The sequence below is a fragment of the Lipotes vexillifer genome, unplaced genomic scaffold (genome assembly GCF_000442215.2).
Source record: "Lipotes vexillifer unplaced genomic scaffold, Lipotes_vexillifer_v1.1 scaffold1329, whole genome shotgun sequence".
In the NCBI taxonomy this organism is placed as follows: Eukaryota; Metazoa; Chordata; class Mammalia; order Artiodactyla; family Lipotidae; genus Lipotes; species Lipotes vexillifer.
The window spans coordinates 340,469-362,318 of NW_006797566.1; the positions used below are offsets into that span (position 1 = coordinate 340,469).

The following is a 21,850-nucleotide window of genomic DNA, read 5'->3' on the forward strand; positions in this document are numbered from 1 at the left end:
TGCCTGAATGAATGCCATCCTCCCACCTGGGAGGAAAGGGCAGAAACCACCCCCCCCCCCCCGCCCCGAGGTAGAGCCATGACTCTTCCTAGAGAATTTCATCTGCTGGGTTTGAAATACAGAGACAAATGAACCACTGAGGGCCTGAACTCCTACAGCCTAGATCAAGGCCACAGTAATTTTAGCCTGGAAAACAATGGATGGTAATTGGCAATGGATTTCCACCAGGGCGGCACTCCTCTCCCCAATCCTGTTACCCTGGAGACATTTGGAGGTATGTGGGATGGGAGGGGGGTGTTTTATGGCTGTTGGCAAAGAAAGGGGTTACTGGTATTGAGTGGGCAGGACACTGCTCTAGACAGGCCACACTGAGAATGATCCTGCCTCAAATTCCAATAGTACCCCCAGAGAGAAGCACTGGCTGGGACCCAATCCCTGACCCAATCTCAGCCCTGAAACATTCTCAGCAAAGTCCCCCTGGCGCCCTTGCTTGGAGCCACCTCACTCCTTGGCACACCCAGTGAGAGAAACAATTAGGAAATGTGTACTGAGGTAATGGAATGACGCGTTGAGTGGCTTTTATTTATAAGCCAGTTTTAAGCTGGGGAACAGCTACCCAGAAAAGTCCCTTTGGTTTGAGAATAGATGAGCTGTTGCTTTTCTCTCTGGCCATGATTGGTTAGTGGAGCCAGTCATCTGGTCCAGCCACTCCTGGATGGGGATAATAAAACTTCATCCCCTGGGTACAAAGGAATGTTAGCCAATATGTTCTCTAAAGCGAGGGCCATTCTTCCCCATATCCAACAGACGCGTTGGTTTATTAGGAAGCCTGCTTTTGCATGGATGGTGGGAGGGTTTCTTTAGGCTTATGGCTTTTACCTCGAGCCAAGTAATGAAGATCCACCTGAATATCTGTTGCCCCTGGTGGTTTTTTGGTGCACACTCCTGGCTTGCTTTCTTTCCCTCATTCACGCATTCATTTATTCCACAGACATTTGCTAAGAGATGCCTACAACAGCAGTTGTGCTGTGAGGATGAAATGAGATTAATCTGGTAGAGTGCTTACCTAAGGCCGGGTACACTGAAATGCTTGGGAGTTGTTTGTTTTGTCAGCAGGATTGCCAAGTGCCAGACACAAGGCTGGATCCAAAGATCAATAAGACAGATCTCTGTCCCCCCAGAAGCTCCTAGCCTCCTAGAGGGCACCCCCCTCTAGGGGTCAAACAAGGGTCCTGGAGGTGTGATGGATGTGGTACAGTGGCAGCACAAAAGGGAGAGCCAGACAGAGCCTACTGGGTCTCCTACAAGGCCCCAGTTTCTGATGTGTGACCTCTCCCCTCACTCTCATTTGGGGAATCCCAGCCTGAAGAACCCCACCCAGGCCACCCTTAGCCGATCGGCAGGCTCTTCCCTGAAGCTTCCCTGGGTGGGATGAACAGGGCAGGCTGGGGTGAGGGAGGAAGTGTGGGTATTTACAGGATGTATTCCCATCTCTGGTTTTCTAGAAAGTCTGGATAGCAGTGTGTATTGCATTTAAAACACGCTTTGGATTCAGATAAATGTGCTTCGTATAAGTCGAATTTGGGCACGTTTCTTTTTCTTACAGTGGGGTGACAGCTATCTCACAAGGCTGTTATGAGGTGAAGTAAGATCTGTAAAGTATAGATCACACTGCTTAGCCCACGGTAAGCATTAAGTGGCAGCTTTCCTCTCATGTATTTTCTCCTTGCCCTCATGTTGCCATCGTAATAACCCCTTTCCTTTGTACAGTACATTACAGTTTGCAGAGTGCTTTCACATACGTTTTCTCACCTGATCCTCAAATTACCCTGTAAGGCAGACAGGGCAGGTGTGACTTCCCCACCTGACAGATGAAGAAACTGAGTAATTTAGCAAATATCCCCTAGTCAAGGGTGATCTGGGACAGACTTCTTAGTCCTCACCTAGGAGGCAGATGAGTTTGGAGGATTTTTTCTGGTGGTCTGATCATGAGGTAAGAAAGAAGAGTGGCTCTTCGTGGGTGCAGGAGATGCCAGGCAGGCCCCCTCAGCCCTGGGGTTCCCGGAAGCGGGGCTGGCTGGAGACTGGCTCCCTCCCTGCCCTTCCCCAGCAGCACCCCACGAACTCCACTTGGCAGCCCTGAGGGAGAACTGGATGGTCACGGGGAAGATGGGACCTTGCCTAATCACTGTGTGGCTCCACAGTGGGCCAGGGAGCAGTGGAGAGAGCTGAGGGGCAAGGCCTGCTGGAGTGCAGCTGACCTGGGCTGGGAGCCAGCCTGGATGGAGAAGAGAGGCCCTTCTAGGAACCACAAACTGCGGCTACTGCTGATGTGGCAGAGAAGACACAGCTGGCAGAGAGTAACCCTCAGTGGCTCTTTGGTCTAGGGCTATGATTCTCGCTTAGGGTGCACGAGGTACCCGGTTCAAATCCCAGATGAGTCCTACTTTTGCTGGATTTTTCTTTTTTTCCGTTCCCCTTTCCCCACCACACAAGTATACATTGCCTGCCCTTTCTCAAGTTGAAGCAGAGATGACCCAGCGGTGAGTGAATAAAGGACCCTGAAGACAAGCTGCCAATCAGTCTCCCCATAAGCCATGGCCTGTATATACCCCATTATTTCTGCTGAGGCCAAGCCGAGCAGAAGGGGATTGGCATAGCTCCAGGAGCTGAACCTGAGAAGGCAGAGCCAAAGGGTTGCCTCGTGTTAGGCAGAAAGCCTCTCAGAGAGCCTCAGATAAAGAGCGGGTGGTCAGAACAATCAGGGCCTGAGCTGGAGGTCAAGAAAAGGCAAACTCTCCATGTAAAGCCCAAGCTATGAAATGCATTGTCTTCAAAGTCCAAAAGCTAGGAATAAAGTTACAATTCTGAGTCTCAGCTTTCCTCTTGGTAAAATGGGAACAATAATATTCATTTCTTAAAGTTGAGAGGATTAAATCAGAAACTGTATGTGAAAACACTTTGCAAACTATAACACACCTTACAGACATAGGGATTGTTAGGAATACTACTAAAGATAAAGAGAATCTGGAAAGGAAATTCTGACATGACAGACTGAACTAATGTAGTTTCTCTTCACCCAGTGTCCCGTAAAACACACACAGAAATACTACATAAAACAGAATTTAAAAATTAACATATGAACAATTGCAAAATTGGTTTAAAAAGGGAAATTCCCAGATATCAGAATTAAAGAAAGAATATAAAACTAAACAAAGAAGGAGGAGGAGGACAAGGAGGAGGGACTATCACAGTAGCCCATGGTTCATTTCAGACACAGATCACAGACATATACCAGGGACATGGAGATGTGTTCTAATGCTTTCAGTTATAGGCTATGTGCCCTCAGCGCACCAGAGACAAAGAGCTGGGACTGCATAAAGCTCAGAACATCAAAGCTCTACCTTATCCATGGAAAGAAGACTAAAATGGCACACGCCAGTTCAACGAAGCAGAGAAAAGGGTTAGAAATCCAAGTCAACCCTGAGAAATTGAAGTCTGAGCCTGAGAAAATGCTTGTGTTGCATCTGGATTTATGTTATTTGCATGATGCTGAATCCTCAAGCAGAGAAATTAAATATAAACCTGGCTTAGGACAACTTGAAATCCCTAGGAATACCACACAGCCTCACAGAAGCAAGAAAGAGCTCTCCAAGACTGTTTTCATACCCCAAGGTATATGGGAGTCTCACTAAAAAGTGACAAATCAAAAAACACCTACTGGGGCTTCCCTGGTGGCGCAGTGGTTGAGAATCTGCCTGCTAATGCAGGGGACACGGGTTCGAGCCCTGGTCTGGGAAGATCCCACATGCTGCGGAGCAACTAAGCCCATGAGCCACAACTACTGAGCCTGTGTGTCTGGAGCCTGTGCTCTGCAACAAGAGAAGCCGCGATAGTGAGAGGACTGCGCACTGCAATGAAGAGTGGCCCCTGCTTGCCACAACTAGAGAAAGCCCTCGCACAGAAACAAAGGCCCAACACAGCCAAAAATAAATAAATAATTAATTTAAAAAAAAAAACACCTACTGAAGAAGAACTCACAATAAAAATCTTATAAACTAGACAAGAAAGCAATCCACGTAAGGAAGACTCAGCAGACACAAGAAACAGGACAATTAACACTCCAAGAACTGTGCATAATAGAACAACATGACAAGCACTGTGTAATAAGTATTCTTAAAAGTGTTAAAGATTAAAGACAAGAAAGTAAACCATAATGAAAATATTGCACTATGAAAAAACAAAGCAGCTCATTGAGGGAAAAAAAAATTAGGAAATGGAAGACATACCATTGAAGACTCAAGACATTAAACAGTAGACTAGACCCAGCTGGAAAGAGAATTAGTGAAGTGGAAGATAGAGCTGATGAACTTGTTCAAAATGTCGGGGGAAAGGGGAAAGTAATGAGATAGAAAATATGAAAGAATAGTTGAAAGACATGAGGAAAATAATATGCCTATTACACTCTCACACTGAATATATATATTGTTTCCTGAAAGAGAGAGAATGAGGGAAATGTATGGGTTGGCCAAAAAGTTCATTTGAACTTTTTGGCCAACCCAATAATATTCCGAGATGATTGATAATTTTCCACAATAAAAGAAAGACACAGTCCTCAGATTGAGAACTGAGGTTATAAACACATTGTGGTGAAACTGGAGAATACTGAAGAGAAAAAGAAAAATCTTAAAAGCAACAAAAAATTTAAAAAATTTAAAAACTTGTTTGCGTAGACAATTATATTGGCAGCTGACTTCTTATTAGCAGCAAAAGATTACAGAAAAAAATAGAATATCTTCAAAAGTCTAAAAGAATTGTCAACCTAAAATTTTATGCCCACTAAATTTCCATTTAAGTGTTGTGAAATAAAGACCTTTTAAGGCAAAGACTGAGAATGTTTACCACTCAAAGACTTCACTGAAATGCTACCAAAGGATATACTTCATAAGAAGGAAACTGAAATAAGAAGGAAGGAATGAAATGCAAGAAGGAATGGTGAGCGAAGAAATTTATAAATATGTTAGTGAATCTAAAAAAGCATTGAGGGACTTCCCTGGTGGTCCAGTGATTAAGACATTGCCTTCCAATACAGGGGGTGTGGGTTCGGTCCCTGGTCAGGGAGCTAAGATTCCACATGCCTTGCGGCCAAAAAGCCAAAACAGAAGCAATATTGTAACAAATTCAAGGGCTTCCCTGGTGGCACAGTGGTTGAGAGTCTGCCTGCCGATGCAGGGGATGTGGGTTCATGCCCCGGTCTGGGAAGATCCCACATGCCGCGGAGCGGCTAGGACGGTGAGCCATGGCCACTGAGCCTGCACGTCCGGAGCCTGTGTTCCATAACGGGAGAGGCCAAAACAGTGAGAGGCCTGTGTACTGCAAAAAAAAAAACAAAAAACAAATTCAATAAAGACTTTAAAAATGGTCCACATAAAAAATAAATCTTAAAAAAATTTTTTTAATTAAAAAATAAAAATAAAACATTGACAGCCACTGTTAGTGGAGTAAAAATCAGTTCAGCTGCGTTATAGAGCAATTTGGCAACACCTAGTAAAGTTTAAGGTGCACATATTCTATGACCCAGAAATTCTACTTCTAGGTATCTACCTTAGAGATGTGCTTACATTATATGCCAAGGAGGCATGCACAGCACTGTCCATCACAGCATTGTTTACAATATGGAATATTGGAAATATCCCAAATGCTCATTAGCAGAAGAATGGATAAATCAATTGTGGTATATTCAAACAATGAAACAAAATTCAGCAGTTAAAATTCATGAACTAGAGCTATATGAAACAGCATGAATAAATGTAAAAAGAAGAAAATGTTAAGGAAAAAAGGAAGTTTGCAGAAGAATGTGTATAATATACTGTACTTTTTGCATCTTTAGAAGATTCAGGGTTTTTTTTCTTTTTAATGAAAGAATCTAGGCATCTAGAAATAAGGGTAAAGGTGGATAAATGGCTGCATCAGTCCTCAGAGAGGATGATCTCCTGGGATGGGATTAGGAGGGAGGCTGAACCCTGGGTCCATGGATTACAAGGATTAATTCAGATTATCCCCCTAAACTGATCACCTGGCTGGCATCCCCACCACTCCTAGCCCACAGTCCACTTCCCCCCCATACCTGCTAAGCCCTTTCCTCCAGCCTCCTATCTTCATTCTCACCCTCAACCCAGTACTGGTCTGGGTTTCACTCATATTTGGGTCCTGAGAATAGACTGGTTCAGATCTCCTCTGAATGCTCCTCAAATCAAGGGTGAATTGTGACCTGCACCCCTGGAGCCAGGGAGAGATTAGTCCTAATACTCTGGATGAGAGCTCCCTGAGGAGAGCTTGGACCCCTGGATGTTACAGTTGACAACTTCCTTCCCTGTCCTTCCCTCCATTAGCCAAGAGGTCAGCAGTCAAAGTCTGCTATCTGACCCTGCTAGTTCAGTCAGGACCAGAAGGAGCTGTGCTGGGGCAGAACAAACAGCCACCCTGCTTCCAGCATTAGACTCTGTCATTCCCAGGAGCCCTATGCCCTCCATCCTCCTAACGCCAACCCCTTTCCATCATCCCTGACAGTTGCCCTGCTCCCCAAGTCTGGACAGGCCTGAAATCGGCAGCGGACCCTCTGGAAAGGGTCTGGGTGGGCTTGCTCAACAGTCTTTCCCCACAACTCGATCACCTTAACCACAGGGTCTGGAGTGGAGCCCTGTCCTCTGGGGAGCAAACGAAACATCTTGATCTGTGCTCACCATCTCTCAGAGCACATACGAGGCTGGGGGTGTGAGAGGGAAGCAGAAAGGTGAGGAGAGCGAGACAGAGAGAGACAGAGAGAGGCTTAGGAGCATTGACTGTGTTGTTGGGAGATTTACCTTCACTCATTTATTCTACGTATAAAGGACTTTGTCAGATGCTGGAGATACAAAAAATGACTAAGATAACTTCCCAGTCTTCAAGAAACTGGGCAGACAGAAAATTAAAAACCTGACCTTGACAACCCAGAGTGACTGGCGCTGCCCTAGAGGGACGAAGGACAGGGCAGAGCACAGCAGGGGCATATAATGGGGTTGGAGTGGGGCTTCAGGAACAGCTGCTTAGCGATGACTCCCCACTGAGTGCTGAAGGATAAGTAGGGGATGTCCAGGCAAAGAAGGGCTCCCTTCTGAGGAATATAGAGGGCTTGTGAACCTGGGAGCCTGGGGGGGTGACACTGACAATATATGCCCAATGACCTTGTGAGTGGATGCACAAGAGAAGGAATTGGTGTGTGCCCCTGGCTTAGAAACCTCCCAATGCTTTTCTGGATGTGCTGGGGTGCCCCGGTTCCCAAGTGTACCCTTTTTTTTTTTTCCTGGCTGAGACCTGCAGAGATGTGAGAACAATTGCTCCGTCAAGATCTGGCATACGGTAGACGTTCTTTGAATGAATGATGAAGTAAGTGAATTAAGCCCTCTGAGCTTTCACATCTCCCTTCCATGAGAGTGAAAATCAGCAGTGCCCACTCTGGGCAGGTTACAGGGGCAGGTTGAGTGAGGGTCATGGCTCGCAGCCCCGCGGGCATGGGGCCAGGTGGGAAGGCAGGCGGTGGAGAAAAGCGCTCTTCGGACACTAAGGACTGCGTAGGGCCACGGAGCGGCCCCTCTTAAGAGGGTCCCTGCTTCTGGGTGGAGGCGCGGGGACAGCAGAGGGATCAGGGCCCCGAGGTTCGTGTATCCTGGCCTTGGTTTCCCTCCTGCGCTCACGCAGCTCTGAGGCTGGGGCCGGCGGCCGGGGGTCCGCGCTTACTGCCGAGCTGGGCGGCAGCTCCGACCTGCTCCGTAGGAAGCGAGGGGAGTGTAAGCATCCGTGCTTTTGGAGAAAACAGGCCGGGAGGATTTGTCCATCCTTGTGGTTTTCCTCCACCATCACCGAGCAGGACGGGACCCTGACACATGGCGCAGAGCGGTCTCCCCGCTCAGCCAACTGCCAGCAGGACCCACTGCCAGACCAGGACATCTGGTCGCTCCCTCGGCGCGGGCCTTGGGGCGTGTCGGGGGACACCTTCACTCGGCCTCCCGGCCCCCTCCCGCCGGCCCGGCGGCCGGGAGCTCCGGTGGTGGGCCGGCTTCCGGGCGGCGGCGGGGGAGGTGTCAGGTGGCCCAGCCAGGCCCCGCCCCCTCGGCCGGCCCGCCCTCCCTTCTCCCTGAGCATCCGGCTCCGGTCCCCGGCCTCGCGGCGGCGGCGGCAGCGGCGGCGGCGGCGGCGGCAGGACCAGCATGCACCACCGAAACGACTCCCAGAGGCTGGGGAAAGCTGGCTGCGGCGCGAGCGGCCATGGAGGCGGGCGCCGAGGCCGGCGCGGGCGCCGCGGGCTGGAGCTGCCCGGGCCCAGGTCAGAGCGCCCCTCCCTCACCACTCCATCGCCGCTCCTTCCTCTTCTCCATCTCTCCTCCCTCCAGACCCCCACGTCCTTTTCCCCCTCCGCTGCTCCCCACCTTTACGTCCTAAGTCTTCCTCCCTCCATCCCGCCTCCCACCCAGGCCCGGTCTCCATCTTTCCGGGCTGGGTCTTCCTCACACCGGCCGCATCCTCCCTGGCAGTCTCTCCCGTGAGCCCTCTCAGTCTCGTCTCTCCAGACCAACGGTGCTTCCAGCCCTGGGGGCTCCAGACCCTGCACCCGCTCGGACCCCCAACTATTCTGAGTGCAGGGCGGGCGGGGGTGGGGTGGACGAAGTCCAGGGAGAGAATGTAGGGGAGGGGAGCGGCTCCGGTGCGTAGCCCCTTCCCACACAACCCCTGCCCGCCATCAACCCCTTCCCCTTCCACCTCACCCTTTCAGCCTCTTCTGTACTGGGTCGCGGCGCCCTCTGCCATCGCTGCCCATCTCCCCCCTGTCCCCTCTGGGCTAAAGAGACACACACCCTTTCTGCCTGTGCAAGGGAGAGGAGCCTGGAACGGGGGTGCAGGAGAGGTTGGGCAGTGCAGGGCAGTGTCCCCATAGGCCCAGCTTGAGGGGCGGCCTGGGGAGAATTGCAGCTCTTGGCAGGGTGAGCCAAGTACTTCCACCGGGATGAAAAACCCAGAGCTCCAAAGGGCTAGAAGGTGTGTCCCTTCCCCCCGCCAGCTGCGCCCCAGCCGCCCCTACCATCCCACAATCCCTCCTCTCTCCCTTCTCACAGGACCCACAGTGACCACTTCAGGCTCCTACGAGGTATCAGAGGGTTGTGAGAGGAAGAAAGGCCAACGCTGGGGGTCCCTGGAACGGCGGGGGATGCAAGCTATGGAGGGTGAGTTTTCCCAAAAAGCCTTCTTTCCATCCCCCTCACCCAATTTCCCTTCACTTCTCCTTCCTCCCTCTGACCCCCAAAACTCTGAGCCAGGACACAGCCCTTCCCCCCAGTTCAGCTCAGCCCCCTCCACCCCTCCTCAGGGCTCAGACCTTGAGGGAAGTTCAGGGTACATCCCTTTGGAGTCCTAATCACCAGCTAACCAGGTTGTGTGTCCCGGGGGAGCTGCCAGATAGAGAAAGAGGCCTTGTTGGACAGAGCTTTGAAGCAGCCTGTCAGCAGGGGGTTTGTTCTCACTGCCTCCAGACCCAGATCCCAAGCTGTCTCTTATTTTGAAAAGCAGGGAAGCGAGCATGTGAATTGTCTTTCTGATGCCACCACCACTGACTTCAAATGGAAGCCTTGTGGCTTTGGTTCTCTAGGCTATCTTACCGCCTGAAAGAGGGAGCCTGGGAGCGGGGCCGGTGAGAAGGCCAGCCAACCTCCCAACACACATGTATCCCCACCAACACCAGGAGCCTGGAAGGATGCTGGTCCTGTTTCCAGGACCTCCTGTGAAGGGTCCCTATGCACACTCAGTATGGATAATCCTGCTCCCCCAAGGGGGACAGATGATGCAAGGGGTCCCAGATGAACCTTAGGCTGTGGTTATTGGACAAAGATCAGAGATTCCAAGTTTTAAAACAAAGCAAACTATTACCATCCAGATAAGATTTTCTATTTAGAGGAACTGCATTGCAGCAAAGGAGGGTGTGCTCGCCAGCCAGAGGCTGAGGACTCGCACACCCCAGTTTCTTAATGCATTAAAATGTCAGGCTATCTTTTACACCCAGGTACAACCTATGACTTCCCCCTTAAAACTGCCTTGTGGTCAACAGGGAGATCTCCTGATACTCAGCAGGGAAAACAAAAGTGGACCTGGTAGAAAATTCCAAAAAGACTATTCGATAGAATATATTTGAAAGGGCCCCATTGTTTGTCCAATAAAACATTTAGAGTCATTTCATTCAGATGTTCTCTTTCTCTGCCTACTGACAGGCAACCCTTTCTTATTATGGAAAGGCTAATTTCTCACAAGCCACCCGGATCATTTGTAAACTTTGTACAAACCCCCAAACTATAATTCTTGCCCTATTTGGCTTAAAGATACACCCAGTGTCTGAATCTTTCTTGACTACTTGTCCTGCTACCCAGAGACGAGGATGGAAGAAGCAGGTATCCTTGTGCCAGCTTCACATGGCTGAGCCAGCACCTGGCTGCCCAATCTGCCCGAAGGCAGTACTTCGAGGCCACCAGGGGCAACATTGGTCCAGAAAGGGCCCGGGACGGGGATGGGCTACCTCCAAACTTGACTCTCACACCTGAGGGCTCCTCATGCATGCACGTCCTGCCCAGGGGCTCCTTGGGGGACACCAGGTGGCACTATTATACCATCTCTGCCCTGGGACAGTGAGTTGGAGGGCCCTCTAAGGACTGAGGGAAGGAAGTTGGCTCTTACTCGCTGGTGGCGGGGGGTGGGTCTCCCCTAGGGGAAGTGTTACTCCCAGCTCTCTACGAGGAGGAAGAGGAGGAGGAAGAGGTGGAGGAAGAGGATGATCAAGTGCAGAAAGGTGGCAGCGTGGGCTCCCTGTCGGTTGGCAAGCACCGGGGCCTGAGCCTCACGGAGACGGAGCTGGAGGAGCTGAGGGCTCAGGTTCTGCAGCTGGTGGCAGAGCTGGAGGAGACCCGGGAACTGGCAGGGCAGCATGAGGACGACTCGCTGGAGCTGCAGGGTGAGTGCCTGTGATGGGGCCGGAGGGCCTGGGCCCAAAGGCACTGGATCCCAGGCCTGATGCCAGCTTCCCCGTCACTGCAGGGCTCCTGGAGGATGAGCGGCTGGCCAGCGCCCAGCAGGCAGAGGTGTTCACCAAGCAGATTCAGCAGCTCCAAGGTAAATCCTAGCGCTCGGACTAGAGAGCAGGTGGTCATCCAAGTACTTTTTTCTTGAGGGTTTGGCTGAGGCATAGCAGACATAGCAGACCATCGGAACCGAATTCGGGACTTTCTCCTCATTTTCTTCTACTATTCTTGCCCTGTTCTCCTTGCCTCTCCATCCTCCTCTTTACCTAATTTCCTTTCTTTTTGCATCTCTAACTGGCTCTTCTGTTCCCCCTCCTTCCCTTTCTTGCCCTCCCATTTCACCCCCTTTCCGAGGCTCTCTCCTTTTTCTCTCCTCAGTCTCTCCCCCTCACACCTGCATCCCTTTTTCTCTTTGTTCTCCTGGTCAGTGCCACAGGTAGGTAGTCAAGGTTGAATTCCAAACCAGATTGCTTTTGCCTGTCCCTCCAAGGGCATCATGGGAAGAGCAGTGAGCCAATGAGAAGTGACTGGAGGGGACCCTCTGCATCTTTTAAGGGAGGCAGATGAGAATGCTTCTTTTGCTCCCTAGGACCGAGCTGGTGGCCCCAAAAGCCCTTTCTTGTAACACCCACGTGCCTTTGTCTGAGAAGCAGCAAGGCAGTCGTCCCACATTCCACTGCGCCGCCAAATAAAGAGGCAGGTTTTGTTACATCTGTGGGCTTTTGGAAGGTTCCTGGGAGCTGTCCTAGAAAACTGCAGGGACTCTCCAGGGAGAACTGAGATCAAGCCAAAAGAGAAGTATAAATGGAAAAAGAAGGAAGGCCGGCAGGCAGGCCTGGAGAGGAGCAAGCCAAGGTGGGAGAGGAGGAGGGAAAGAAAAAGGAAAGAAGATGTAAGCAAAGGTAGATGCGGGAAAAGTAGACAATAAACAGGCTGAGGCCGGAGGGGAGGGGAAGGAGAGAAACTGCAGGAGCTGTGTTGCCCAGGGAAAAGAGTGTGAGCATTGGTCTCAGGTTCTAGATTCTTGAGCCCAGCTTTGCCACATAACAAGCTTTGTGATCTTGGGCAAGTCACTTTTATCTCTCTGAGACTCAGTTCCTTAACTGTAAAATAGGGCGAATTTAAATGTTTTGTCAACCGTTTATTGAGTGCCTATATACTTGGAGGAACAGCTATGAACAAGATAGACCAGATCGCTCCCCTAATGAAGAGTACATTCTAATGGGGAGAGGCAGAAAATAGACCAACACCACCAGTTCAGGTGACAGTAAATGCTATGAAGAAAATATAACAATATGATATGGAGAGACGGGGTAAGATGGAAGTTTATTTTATTTTATTTTATTTTTTTGCGGTACACGGGCCTCTCACTGTTGTGGCCTCTCCTGTTGCGGAGCACAGGCTCTGGATGCGCAGGCTCAGTGGCCATGGCTCACGGGCCCAGCCACTCTATGGCATGTGGGATCTTCCCAGACCGGGGCACGAACCCGTGTCCCCTGCATCGGCAGGCAGACTTTCAACCACTGTGCCACTAGGGAAGCCCAGTTTATTTTTGATACGGTAGTTATAAAAGTCCTCTGAGAAGAGGACATTTGAGCTAAGACCTGAATAATGAGGAAGATCTGAGGGACGTGCACACCAGGCAGATGAACCAGCAACTGCAGAAGGTCAGAAGCAAGAATGAGTTTCATGTGTTTGAGGGACAGAACAAAGGCCATTGTGGCTGGAGCAAAATGCATGTGGAGGACTTGGGTAAGAGAGAGTTCTGAGAAGCAGGAAGAGTTCAGATTACAGAGGGCCTTATAGGTCAGCTGAGAGGTTTGACTTTTATTCTAAGTATAGTGGAAAAACATGAGAGGGTATTAGCCAGGGCTGGAGGGATATGATCCAGTTTACATTTTTATTATTTATTTATTTATTTTAAAAATAAATACATTTATTTATTTATTTATTTATTTTGGCTGCGTTGGGTCTTCATTGCTGCGCGCAGGCTGGTGGCGAGCAGGGGCTACTCTTCGTTGCGGTGTGTGGGCTTCTCATTGCGGTGGCTTCTCTTGTTGCGGAGCTCGGGCTCTAGGTGCGTGGGCTTCAGTAGTTGTGGCACACGGGCTTCAGTAGTTGTGGCTTGCAGGCTCTAGAGCGCAGCCTCAGTAGTTGTGGCGCACGGGCTTAGTTGCTCCGTGGCATGTGGGATCTTCCCGGACCAGGGCTCGGACCCGTGTCCCCTGCCTTGGCAGGCAGATTCTTAACCACTGTTCCACTAGGGCAGTCCTCACTTTACATTTTTAAAAGAGCACTTCAGCTACGGTGTGGAAATTGGATGAAGAGAAAGGAGTCAAAACAGTGAATCTGGTCAGCAAATAACTGCAATAGTCCAGTCAAGAAATGATGGTTGGTTGGATTAGAGGGATTAGTGCTGTAGAAATGGAGATGATTGAGAATGTAATTTGAAGTTGGAGTTCTCAGGACTTGCTGAATTGGACTGGGGGATAACAGAGACGTGAAAGATGACTTTGCCTTGAGAAACTGAATAGATGGTGGTGTCATTTATTGGAATGAGGCCAACTTGACAAGGAACAAATTTTGGGGCTAGGGGAACCATTTAAGACACGTTTTCTACATGTTGAGTTTGGAATGGCTATTGACATCTAAGTAAATATATTAAGGAAGCAGCTGGATATATGAATCTAGAACCAGGGAAGAAATCAGGACTGGAGATATAAATCTGGGAGTCATTAGCATATAGATGGCATTTGAATCCAAGGGAGATCACCATGAAATCACATGGAGAGACATAGAAAGAGGAGAGAAAAGGGTCTAGTCCCAGGGATACTCTAGAATTTAAAAGTCCAATAGAGGAGGAGAAATGAACAAGAGACTGAGGTAGGCGGAACTACTGAGGCATCTGATGACCTGGAAGCCAAGAGCAGAAAGTACTTCAAGGAGACAGTGATTAGCGGTGTCAGAAGTTTCTAAGTCAAGTAAGATGGCCATTGGATTTGGCGAGATGGAGGGCTCTGAGACATTGCAGTGAAGATAGAAGCCTGATTGTATCGGGATCGAAGAGGAAAGGGGAGGTAAAATGGAGAAGGTGAGTACCCATAATTCCCTTAGTCATGTCTTGAAGAGAAGCAGAGAAATAAGGGAAATGAAGTCGAGGGAGAGCTTCTGGTGTTTGGGTTTTGGGGGATGGGTCACAGTAGATCATGTTGGTCTGATGGAGGAAAGGATCCAGTAGAGCATTGAATCTCATCTGAGCGCGGGGGTGGGGTGGGAGGTGGGGCTGCGGGTCTGGTGAAGGCGCCCAAACCTCACCTCGCTGGAGGAAACGGAGTCCTTGCGCACGTGCGTTGCCCGTTTCCGCCAAGAGGGGGCGCGCGCGGCCTCAGAGGTAGCTGGTGTTGATAGGCCGTTCCGGCCGCCGCAGCCCCTTGGGGGCTGGGACCGGCTGGCGGCGGGAGGGCCCCCCAGAGAGACCGCTTGCGGGGTAGGGGGTGGATTCTGGCGAGATGGAGGCCATAACCAGTGAGTGAGAACTGACTTCACTGTGTCCCCCTCCCCGGGTCTTCGGCCTCGCCCCGACGGCCCCAGCTTCACTGTCAACCGGCGCCAGCTCTTTGGAACCCTGCTCAGGCCCTTCCACCTCCCAGCCGGGCCCGCCCCGCCCCTCTTCCCGATGACTTTGCCTTGAGAAACTGAATAGATGGTGGTGTCATTTATTGGAATGAGGCCAACTTGACAAGGAACAAATTTTGGGGCTAGGGGAACCATTTAAGACACGTTTTCTACATGTTGAGTTTGGAATGGCTATTGACATCTAAGTAAATATATTAAGGAAGCAGCTGGATATATGAATCTAGAACCAGGGAAGAAATCAGGACTGGAGATATAAATCTGGGAGTCATTAGCATATAGATGGCATTTGAATCCAAGGGAGATCACCATGAAATCACATGGAGAGACATAGAAAGAGGAGAGAAAAGGGTCTAGTCCCAGGGATACTCTAGAATTTAAAAGTCCAATAGAGGAGGAGAAATGAACAAGAGACTGAGGTAGGCGGAACTACTGAGGCATCTGATGACCTGGAAGCCAAGAGCAGAAAGTACTTCAAGGAGACAGTGATTAGCGGTGTCAGAAGTTTCTAAGTCAAGTAAGATGGCCATTGGATTTGGCGAGATGGAGGGCTCTGAGACATTGCAGTGAAGATAGAAGCCTGATTGTATCGGGATCGAAGAGGAAAGGGGAGGTAAAATGGAGAAGGTGAGTACCCATAATTCCCTTAGTCATGTCTTGAAGAGAAGCAGAGAAATAAGGGAAATGAAGTCGAGGGAGAGCTTCTGGTGTTTGGGTTTTGGGGGATGGGTCACAGTAGATCATGTTGGTCTGATGGAGGAAAGGATCCAGTAGAGCATTGAATCTCATCTGAGCGCGGGGGTGGGGTGGGAGGTGGGGCTGCGGGTCTGGTGAAGGCGCCCAAACCTCACCTCGCTGGAGGAAACGGAGTCCTTGCGCACGTGCGTTGCCCGTTTCCGCCAAGAGGGGGCGCGCGCGGCCTCAGAGGTAGCTGGTGTTGATAGGCCGTTCCGGCCGCCGCAGCCCCTTGGGGGCTGGGACCGGCTGGCGGCGGGAGGGCCCCCCAGAGAGACCGCTTGCGGGGTAGGGGGTGGATTCTGGCGAGATGGAGGCCATAACCAGTGAGTGAGAACTGACTTCACTGTGTCCCCCTCCCCGGGTCTTCGGCCTCGCCCCGACGGCCCCAGCTTCACTGTCAACCGGCGCCAGCTCTTTGGAACCCTGCTCAGGCCCTTCCACCTCCCAGCCGGGCCCGCCCCGCCCATCTTCCCGATAAGCCCCTCCCTGGGGCCTGCCTGCAAGCCCCACCCCTCCGCCCCTCTGTGTTTCTAGTTAAGAGCTTTCTGAGGCTGAGCGCGACCTTTCTCCGTTCCCCAATGCATCTGAGAGTGTCATTTTTTAGGACTAGACCCCAGAGGAGAACCTAAGGGAGTTTTGAACCCGAACATTGAGGGCAAAGTGGGGAAGTAGAGGTTGGTCAGCCCTCCAACAGAAAACCCACCCAGGCCTTTATCCTAATGGCCGGTTGACTTGTGTGTCTGCTCAGTAGTGGAAAGAGCAAGGGCTTTGTTTCCTTCAAACAGGAAGGAAGTCAGAGAATCTAAGTGGAGATGTTTGGACTTGGCACAGGGGTGATCAATTAATACTTGTCAAATAGACTGAAGAGAGGAGACAGCTAGGATGGTTGTAGAGAAGGAGAGACTGGCAAAGATGTGGCTGGAGCCGCCCGTGTGAGGTTGGCAGGAGACCTACCCCCGTGCCACTCCCACCCCGCATCCTCGCCTCCGAGACACCTGGTCCGCTCAGCATTTATGTCTGCAGTGTGTCCAAATTTTTCTTCTCAAACCTCCATGTTCTGTTCTAGTTTTTAAAAAAATACCCAATCATGTAATTCTTTTTTTTTTTAACATCTCTATTGGAGTATAATTGCTTTACAGTGGTGTGTTACTTTCTGCTGTATAACAAAGTGAATCGGCTATACATATACATATATCCCCGTATCTCCGCCCTCTTGAGTCTCCTTCCCACCCCGAACATGTAATTCTGTACCCGTGGTCCTCAGTAAAAGTGTGTGGACTAGATGTATCCCTGCCTCATTTATGCATGAATACAGCAAATATTTATTGAGTGCATTATGCTGGGTTCTCTGGCAGATCCTGAACCTGTAATGGTGAGAAAAACAGACATGTTTCCTGGCTTCATGAAGCTTACAAGTGGAGACCAAAGTTTTATGTACACACACACACTGTAAAAAGTACAAGGGGCTATGAGAGCATTTAATGGAGGGCTTTACTTAATTTTTTGAGGAGGTTGGGGGAGAGGCTAGGGAAAGTTGAAATCTGAAGGGTGAGTAGAATGAACAGGAGTTGGGGGCAAGGGACAGTATGCCTTGCAAAGAGTTTGTGGGAAGGTCCTGACCCTCCCAATCCAATCCTCACTAATTCCTGAATCCTGACTCCCAAATTTTGAATTCTCTGCTGGTGGCAGTGCCTTTTACTCTCGCTCCACTTTTAGGTTCTCCTGATCCTGGATGGGTACCTCTGTCCAGAAACGTTGAGATGCTCCACGGATACTGAGAGCTCTGACACGTTTCTTTTGTAAATTAAAACCTATTATAAAATATAGGCTTGTTGTGAAATGTCAGATAGCACTGATATATATGATGTGGAAATTAAAAGTCCCTCTCACATGCTGTCTCATTCCTCGGAAGCAGCTATGCTGTATGGTTTAGGACATACATCTTTCCAGATCTTTTTCTATGTCTCTGTATATTTGTGTTATATATTATACATATGAATATTTTTTGCAAAAATAAAATAATACCATGTATTTTACAGCCCATTTTTCTTCCTAGTTAGTATATTATGGAAACTTTCTCATGTCTCCTCTATAGATCTGCCACTTTCTTTTAAATGGCTGCCAGTATTCTATTTTACCTTCTTCAGTTTAAGCTATCCCTTATTGATTGGCATCTAGGTTATTTTCCCATGTTTGCTTCTCATGAGATGAACCTATATTTGAATTTCAGCTGTGAGCTCTAAATACACATGGTTTTGGGACCAGTACTTACACAGGCAGTTCATGGGAGATCTGAGGCTCTGTGAGTTCTAAGCTACCAGACTGAATAGATGAGAATAATCTGTGTAAATTTTTTTAGTAAGGGGCTTTTTGGAAAGACTCAGGGCATCAGTAAAATGCTGTAAATTAGGTTTGGTCTTTAACTGTCAGGCGATTTCTTAGAAGCACTTAATACTTTTTGTTTGGAGGAGCCTAATTTGTTTTTAATGCCAAACCTCAAGATGTACTTCTCTACTGCACCTTTTGCTACATAGATTCACTCTGTTCTCTTCTTAGGTATTCCCTTTATTCCATATCAGGTGAAGCTATACTTCTCTGATGGGGTAGAGAGCAGGTTGTCAGGAATTTCCAGATAAGAAATAAGTTTGCCTTTAACTTTGTGCTTGTAGAATATGGTAGATTAGTTCACTTGTCCTCTTCATCATCTCAAGATCGACTTTGGGCTTTGCAGGTGAGCTGCGGTCTCTACGGGAGGAGATTTCCCTGTTAGAGCATGAAAAAGAATGTGAACTTAAGGAAATAGAACAGGAGTTGCATTTGGCCCAGGCTGAGATCCAGAATCTGCGGCAAGCAGCGGAGGACTCTGCGACTGAACATGAGAGTGACATAGCCTCCCTGCAGGAGGATCTCTGCCGGATGCAGAATGAACTCGAGGACATGGAGCGCATCCGAGGAGAGTATGAGATGGAGATCACCTCCCTCCGTGCGGAAATAGAAATGAAGAACTCTGACCCATCCAATAGTTTAAGTCTCTCAGATTTCTCTGAGATGCAAGGTATGAGAAAGCCAGCCCTCCTCCTGGTCTGTCAGTCAAATCAAGCAGAGGGAAATAGTATGCAAGAAGATGGTGGAAGGTGGGCTTAGATCATGAATTGGGAGCCTCTAGAAAAAGCTTCCATGTTGGATTCAAGACTGTAAGAGAGAAAAACTTGATGTCATATAACCAGTCCATAATGGTGTAAGAAATAGCACCATGGAGCTGTACCCTGAGAATTCTTCCTCAGAGAGCCATTGGGCATTTGTTGATTTGCCTATGCTAAAGCCCTTCCTGAAAAAGTTTCCATTTCTGGGGTGGGCGTATAGGGGCCTGTCACCTTGGAAAGCTTCCCACTGCCCTGGCATCATGGTGCTTTGCTTGGGTCACTTTCTGTGTGGGTTGGGGTGAGGGGTTCCCAGTCCTGCTCCCAAGTCCCAGAATGCCCACAATGCTAATTTTTAGCCTCCTTAAGTCCTCCCCAGGTAGAAGCTTTAGGGGGCAGCAAACCAGAGCACGACAGCTGGAGAGGAACAGAGGTTATTTCCAGTAATACGTGAGTCCTCAAAAGCTTAGAGCTCTGCTCAGTCTCCCAGCTAGCTGCTAGGTTTCATGACATCAGAGCGTTTGCCTTTATTCTGAGGCTAGATTTATGATCTGGGTATAATGCGAGGCCCTGTACTAGGCCAGGTCAAGCAGAGGCAATCAACGAGGAATCAAAGAACTGCAAGTTTTCCCAGCTGTAGCAGGCCTCTCAGAAGCGCTTCTGGGCTGGTGTACTAGGAGAGGGAGGCCAGCACAGTGGGAACGCTTGGACTGGAGTTAAACAGACCCAAGTTCAGAATCTCAGCTCTGCTAATTAGCAGGATAAATAGCCTGGTTATTATCTCCCTGGACCTCAGTTTCCATAGCTATAAAAATTGATTAATAAAACTTTATAGCTGGATGGGATTCTGGAACAGGAAAAGAACCTTAGGGAAAATGTAGAAAAATCTGAATGAAGTATAGAGTTTAGTTAACAGTAAAGTACCAGTGTTCATTCCTTAGTCATGACAAATGTACCCATGGGAAGATGTTAACTATCGGGGAAACTAGGTGAGAACACTCCCGGGGGATTCTGCACTATCTTTGCAACTTTTCTGTAAATCTAAAACTCTTCTAAAACTAAAAGTTTATTTAAAAAGAAAGAAAGAAAGAAAACCTTATAGGACTATTTTGGGGATTAAATGAAATGCCTAGTGTATTGAAGGCACTCACACACAGCTGAATCCGAGGCTGGACTCATCAAGTCTAATGCTTAGCACGTGGTTGGTTTTTTTTTTTTTTTTTTTTTTCCTTGCGTTACGCGGGCCTCTCACTGTTGTGGCCTCTCCCATTTGCGGAGCACAGGCTCCGGACGCGCAGGCCCAGCGGCCATGGCTCACGGGCCCAGCCGCTCCGCGGCATGTGGGATCCTCCCGAAACGGGGCACGAACCCGCGTCTCCTGCATCGGCAGGCGGACCCTCAAGCACTGCGCCACCAGGGAAGCCCACGTGGTTGGTTTTCATTAGTTTCCTTCCTTCCTTCTATGATAATCTGGATTATGCCGAGGACTTTTGATTGGACTAAAGAGGGAACATTAGAAGTGAATTTCAGGGTGTTGAATCTCAAAGCAGGTAAGATAGGCCTTGTATTCTAATTCAAGCAAGTTAGTGTTCTCTAAATATCAGCAGAATTAGTATTCTGAGAGAAATAATTCTTAATCATGAAGAAACAAAACAGATATGGGTGTTTATATTATCACAGCATTAAAAAGTATTGGTATCTGGAACTTAGGGACATGTGCTGGGACATTTCAACCAGATCTCTGCTGATGCCTGCGGATGATTTGTAGGTTTGGTTGGGGTGGGCTTTTTTGTCAGAGATAAAAGATGATTAGAAAGAATTCTTGGCCATGTGCAGGCCGATGGATTTGGTTTGGTAATAAAGGAAGTAAAAGGATGCCTGGGTTGTCTCTGAAAGCCCGGCACTGGCAGTATGACATCTGGCAGTTAACACTCTCAGCTTTTTGTACTAAAAGTGTAAGAGGAAACTAACTGTAAACAGTTGAATGGAGACTTTAAATACAGTAAACCAAAAACTTACTTAAACCCTCGCAAGCTCCTAAAAATCTCAAGACTGTCTTGGTTGTTTTTTTTTCCCCCTGCCACCCCTACCCAACCCCTTGGTTGGGGTTTTGAAGATGGGCACACAGGGCAGTCTTCTGGGAAGTTGAAAAGAAGGGCAGCTAACTGAAAGAGGATAAAGACTCACTGCAGTGCGGAACTTTCCGGGCCCTGTCTTCTAAGCCTCTGCATGTGGTATCTCGTCTGTCTTTAGAAAAAGAAACTGTTCAGCTTTCTGCAGCCAGATTTCTAGGCAGGAAAATTGTGGGCTGGTCATCAGTGCTTCCTCCCTGGGATCTCACCTCTCTGCCTGTCCTCTGCAGAAGAGTTGCAGCAACTGCGGGACCGCTACCGCTTCCTGAACGAGGAGTACCAGGCCCTTCAGGAGAACAACAGCAGCCTCACAGGACAGCTTGCGGATCTGGAGAGTGAGAGGTACAGCCTGGAGGCTGGCGGGGCTCTTTAGGACTGGGCTTTTCCCTGAGTAGAACTGGTGAAGGCAGATGCCAGGCTAATGAGCCTCCCTCCGGTCCTGGTGAGCCGGTCCTTTCCATGGTATCCAAAGGATATGGATACTGCCAAGAAGTAGGTCTTGGGGTCCAACCCAGATGTCTCAGGACTAGAATTGAGTGAGTTCTAAAATTTAGTTTTCTTCCATTCTAGGCATTAGGTCTGGTTTGCTCTGCTCTAGAGCAGATAAGATGCAATTCCTTTGTTGTCATCCCAGGCATGATTCAGTCTGATGGTATATTACCTCCAGATTGGAGCTGGCGTGACTCCAGGCCCAGCCTCGAGCCCGACTGGATTAGTACTCTTAGGGTCTCCCAGAGCCAGGCATGCCTTTGCAGATTGAGGTGCTGGGGACTTTTTCTGTAATCTCCTAGGTGTGCTTGAGAGGTGAATCACTATAGAAGGCTCCTTTTGCCTAAAATGAAGACATCAGGACCAAGCACACTTGGCAGGTGGTGCCGGGCAGAGCTCTCCCCCAAATGTGACTCTGGGGTTCTGGATTGCAGGACACAAAGAGCCGCAGAAAGGCACCTGGAGTCCCAAGCGCTACAGAGGATGAGGTCAGCAGAATCTCAGACTTCAGAAGACGATTTCCTGGAGCCTGATCCTGAAATGCATTTGTTGCGACAGCAGCTGCTGGGAGCTGAGGAGCAGATGCATGACATGCAGAACAAGGTAGGGAAAGGCAGGCCCC

General features: G+C 49.2%; 1 protein-coding gene across 2 annotated transcripts in view; it reads left to right on the forward strand.

The window, feature by feature from the left end:
• Window positions 1–8,304: 8,304 nt before the first annotated feature.
• The window catches only part of CCDC136 (coiled-coil domain containing 136), a 24,889-nt gene continuing 11,343 nt past the window's right edge, over window positions 8,305–21,850 (forward strand). Inside the window, exons 1-7 of one of the 2 annotated variants that reach the window (XM_007469687.1) lie at window positions 8,305–8,362; window positions 9,150–9,257; window positions 10,787–11,029; window positions 11,113–11,187; window positions 18,199–18,489; window positions 20,973–21,081; window positions 21,663–21,831. In XM_007469687.1, coding sequence (XP_007469749.1) covers window positions 8,305–8,362; window positions 9,150–9,257; window positions 10,787–11,029; window positions 11,113–11,187; window positions 18,199–18,489; window positions 20,973–21,081; window positions 21,663–21,831 — 1,053 coding nt within the window. Of the gene's footprint in view, window positions 8,363–9,133; window positions 9,258–10,786; window positions 11,030–11,112; window positions 11,188–18,198; window positions 18,523–20,969; window positions 21,082–21,662; window positions 21,832–21,850 lie in introns of those variants that run through there. The other variant, XM_007469686.1, reaches the window with a different exon arrangement.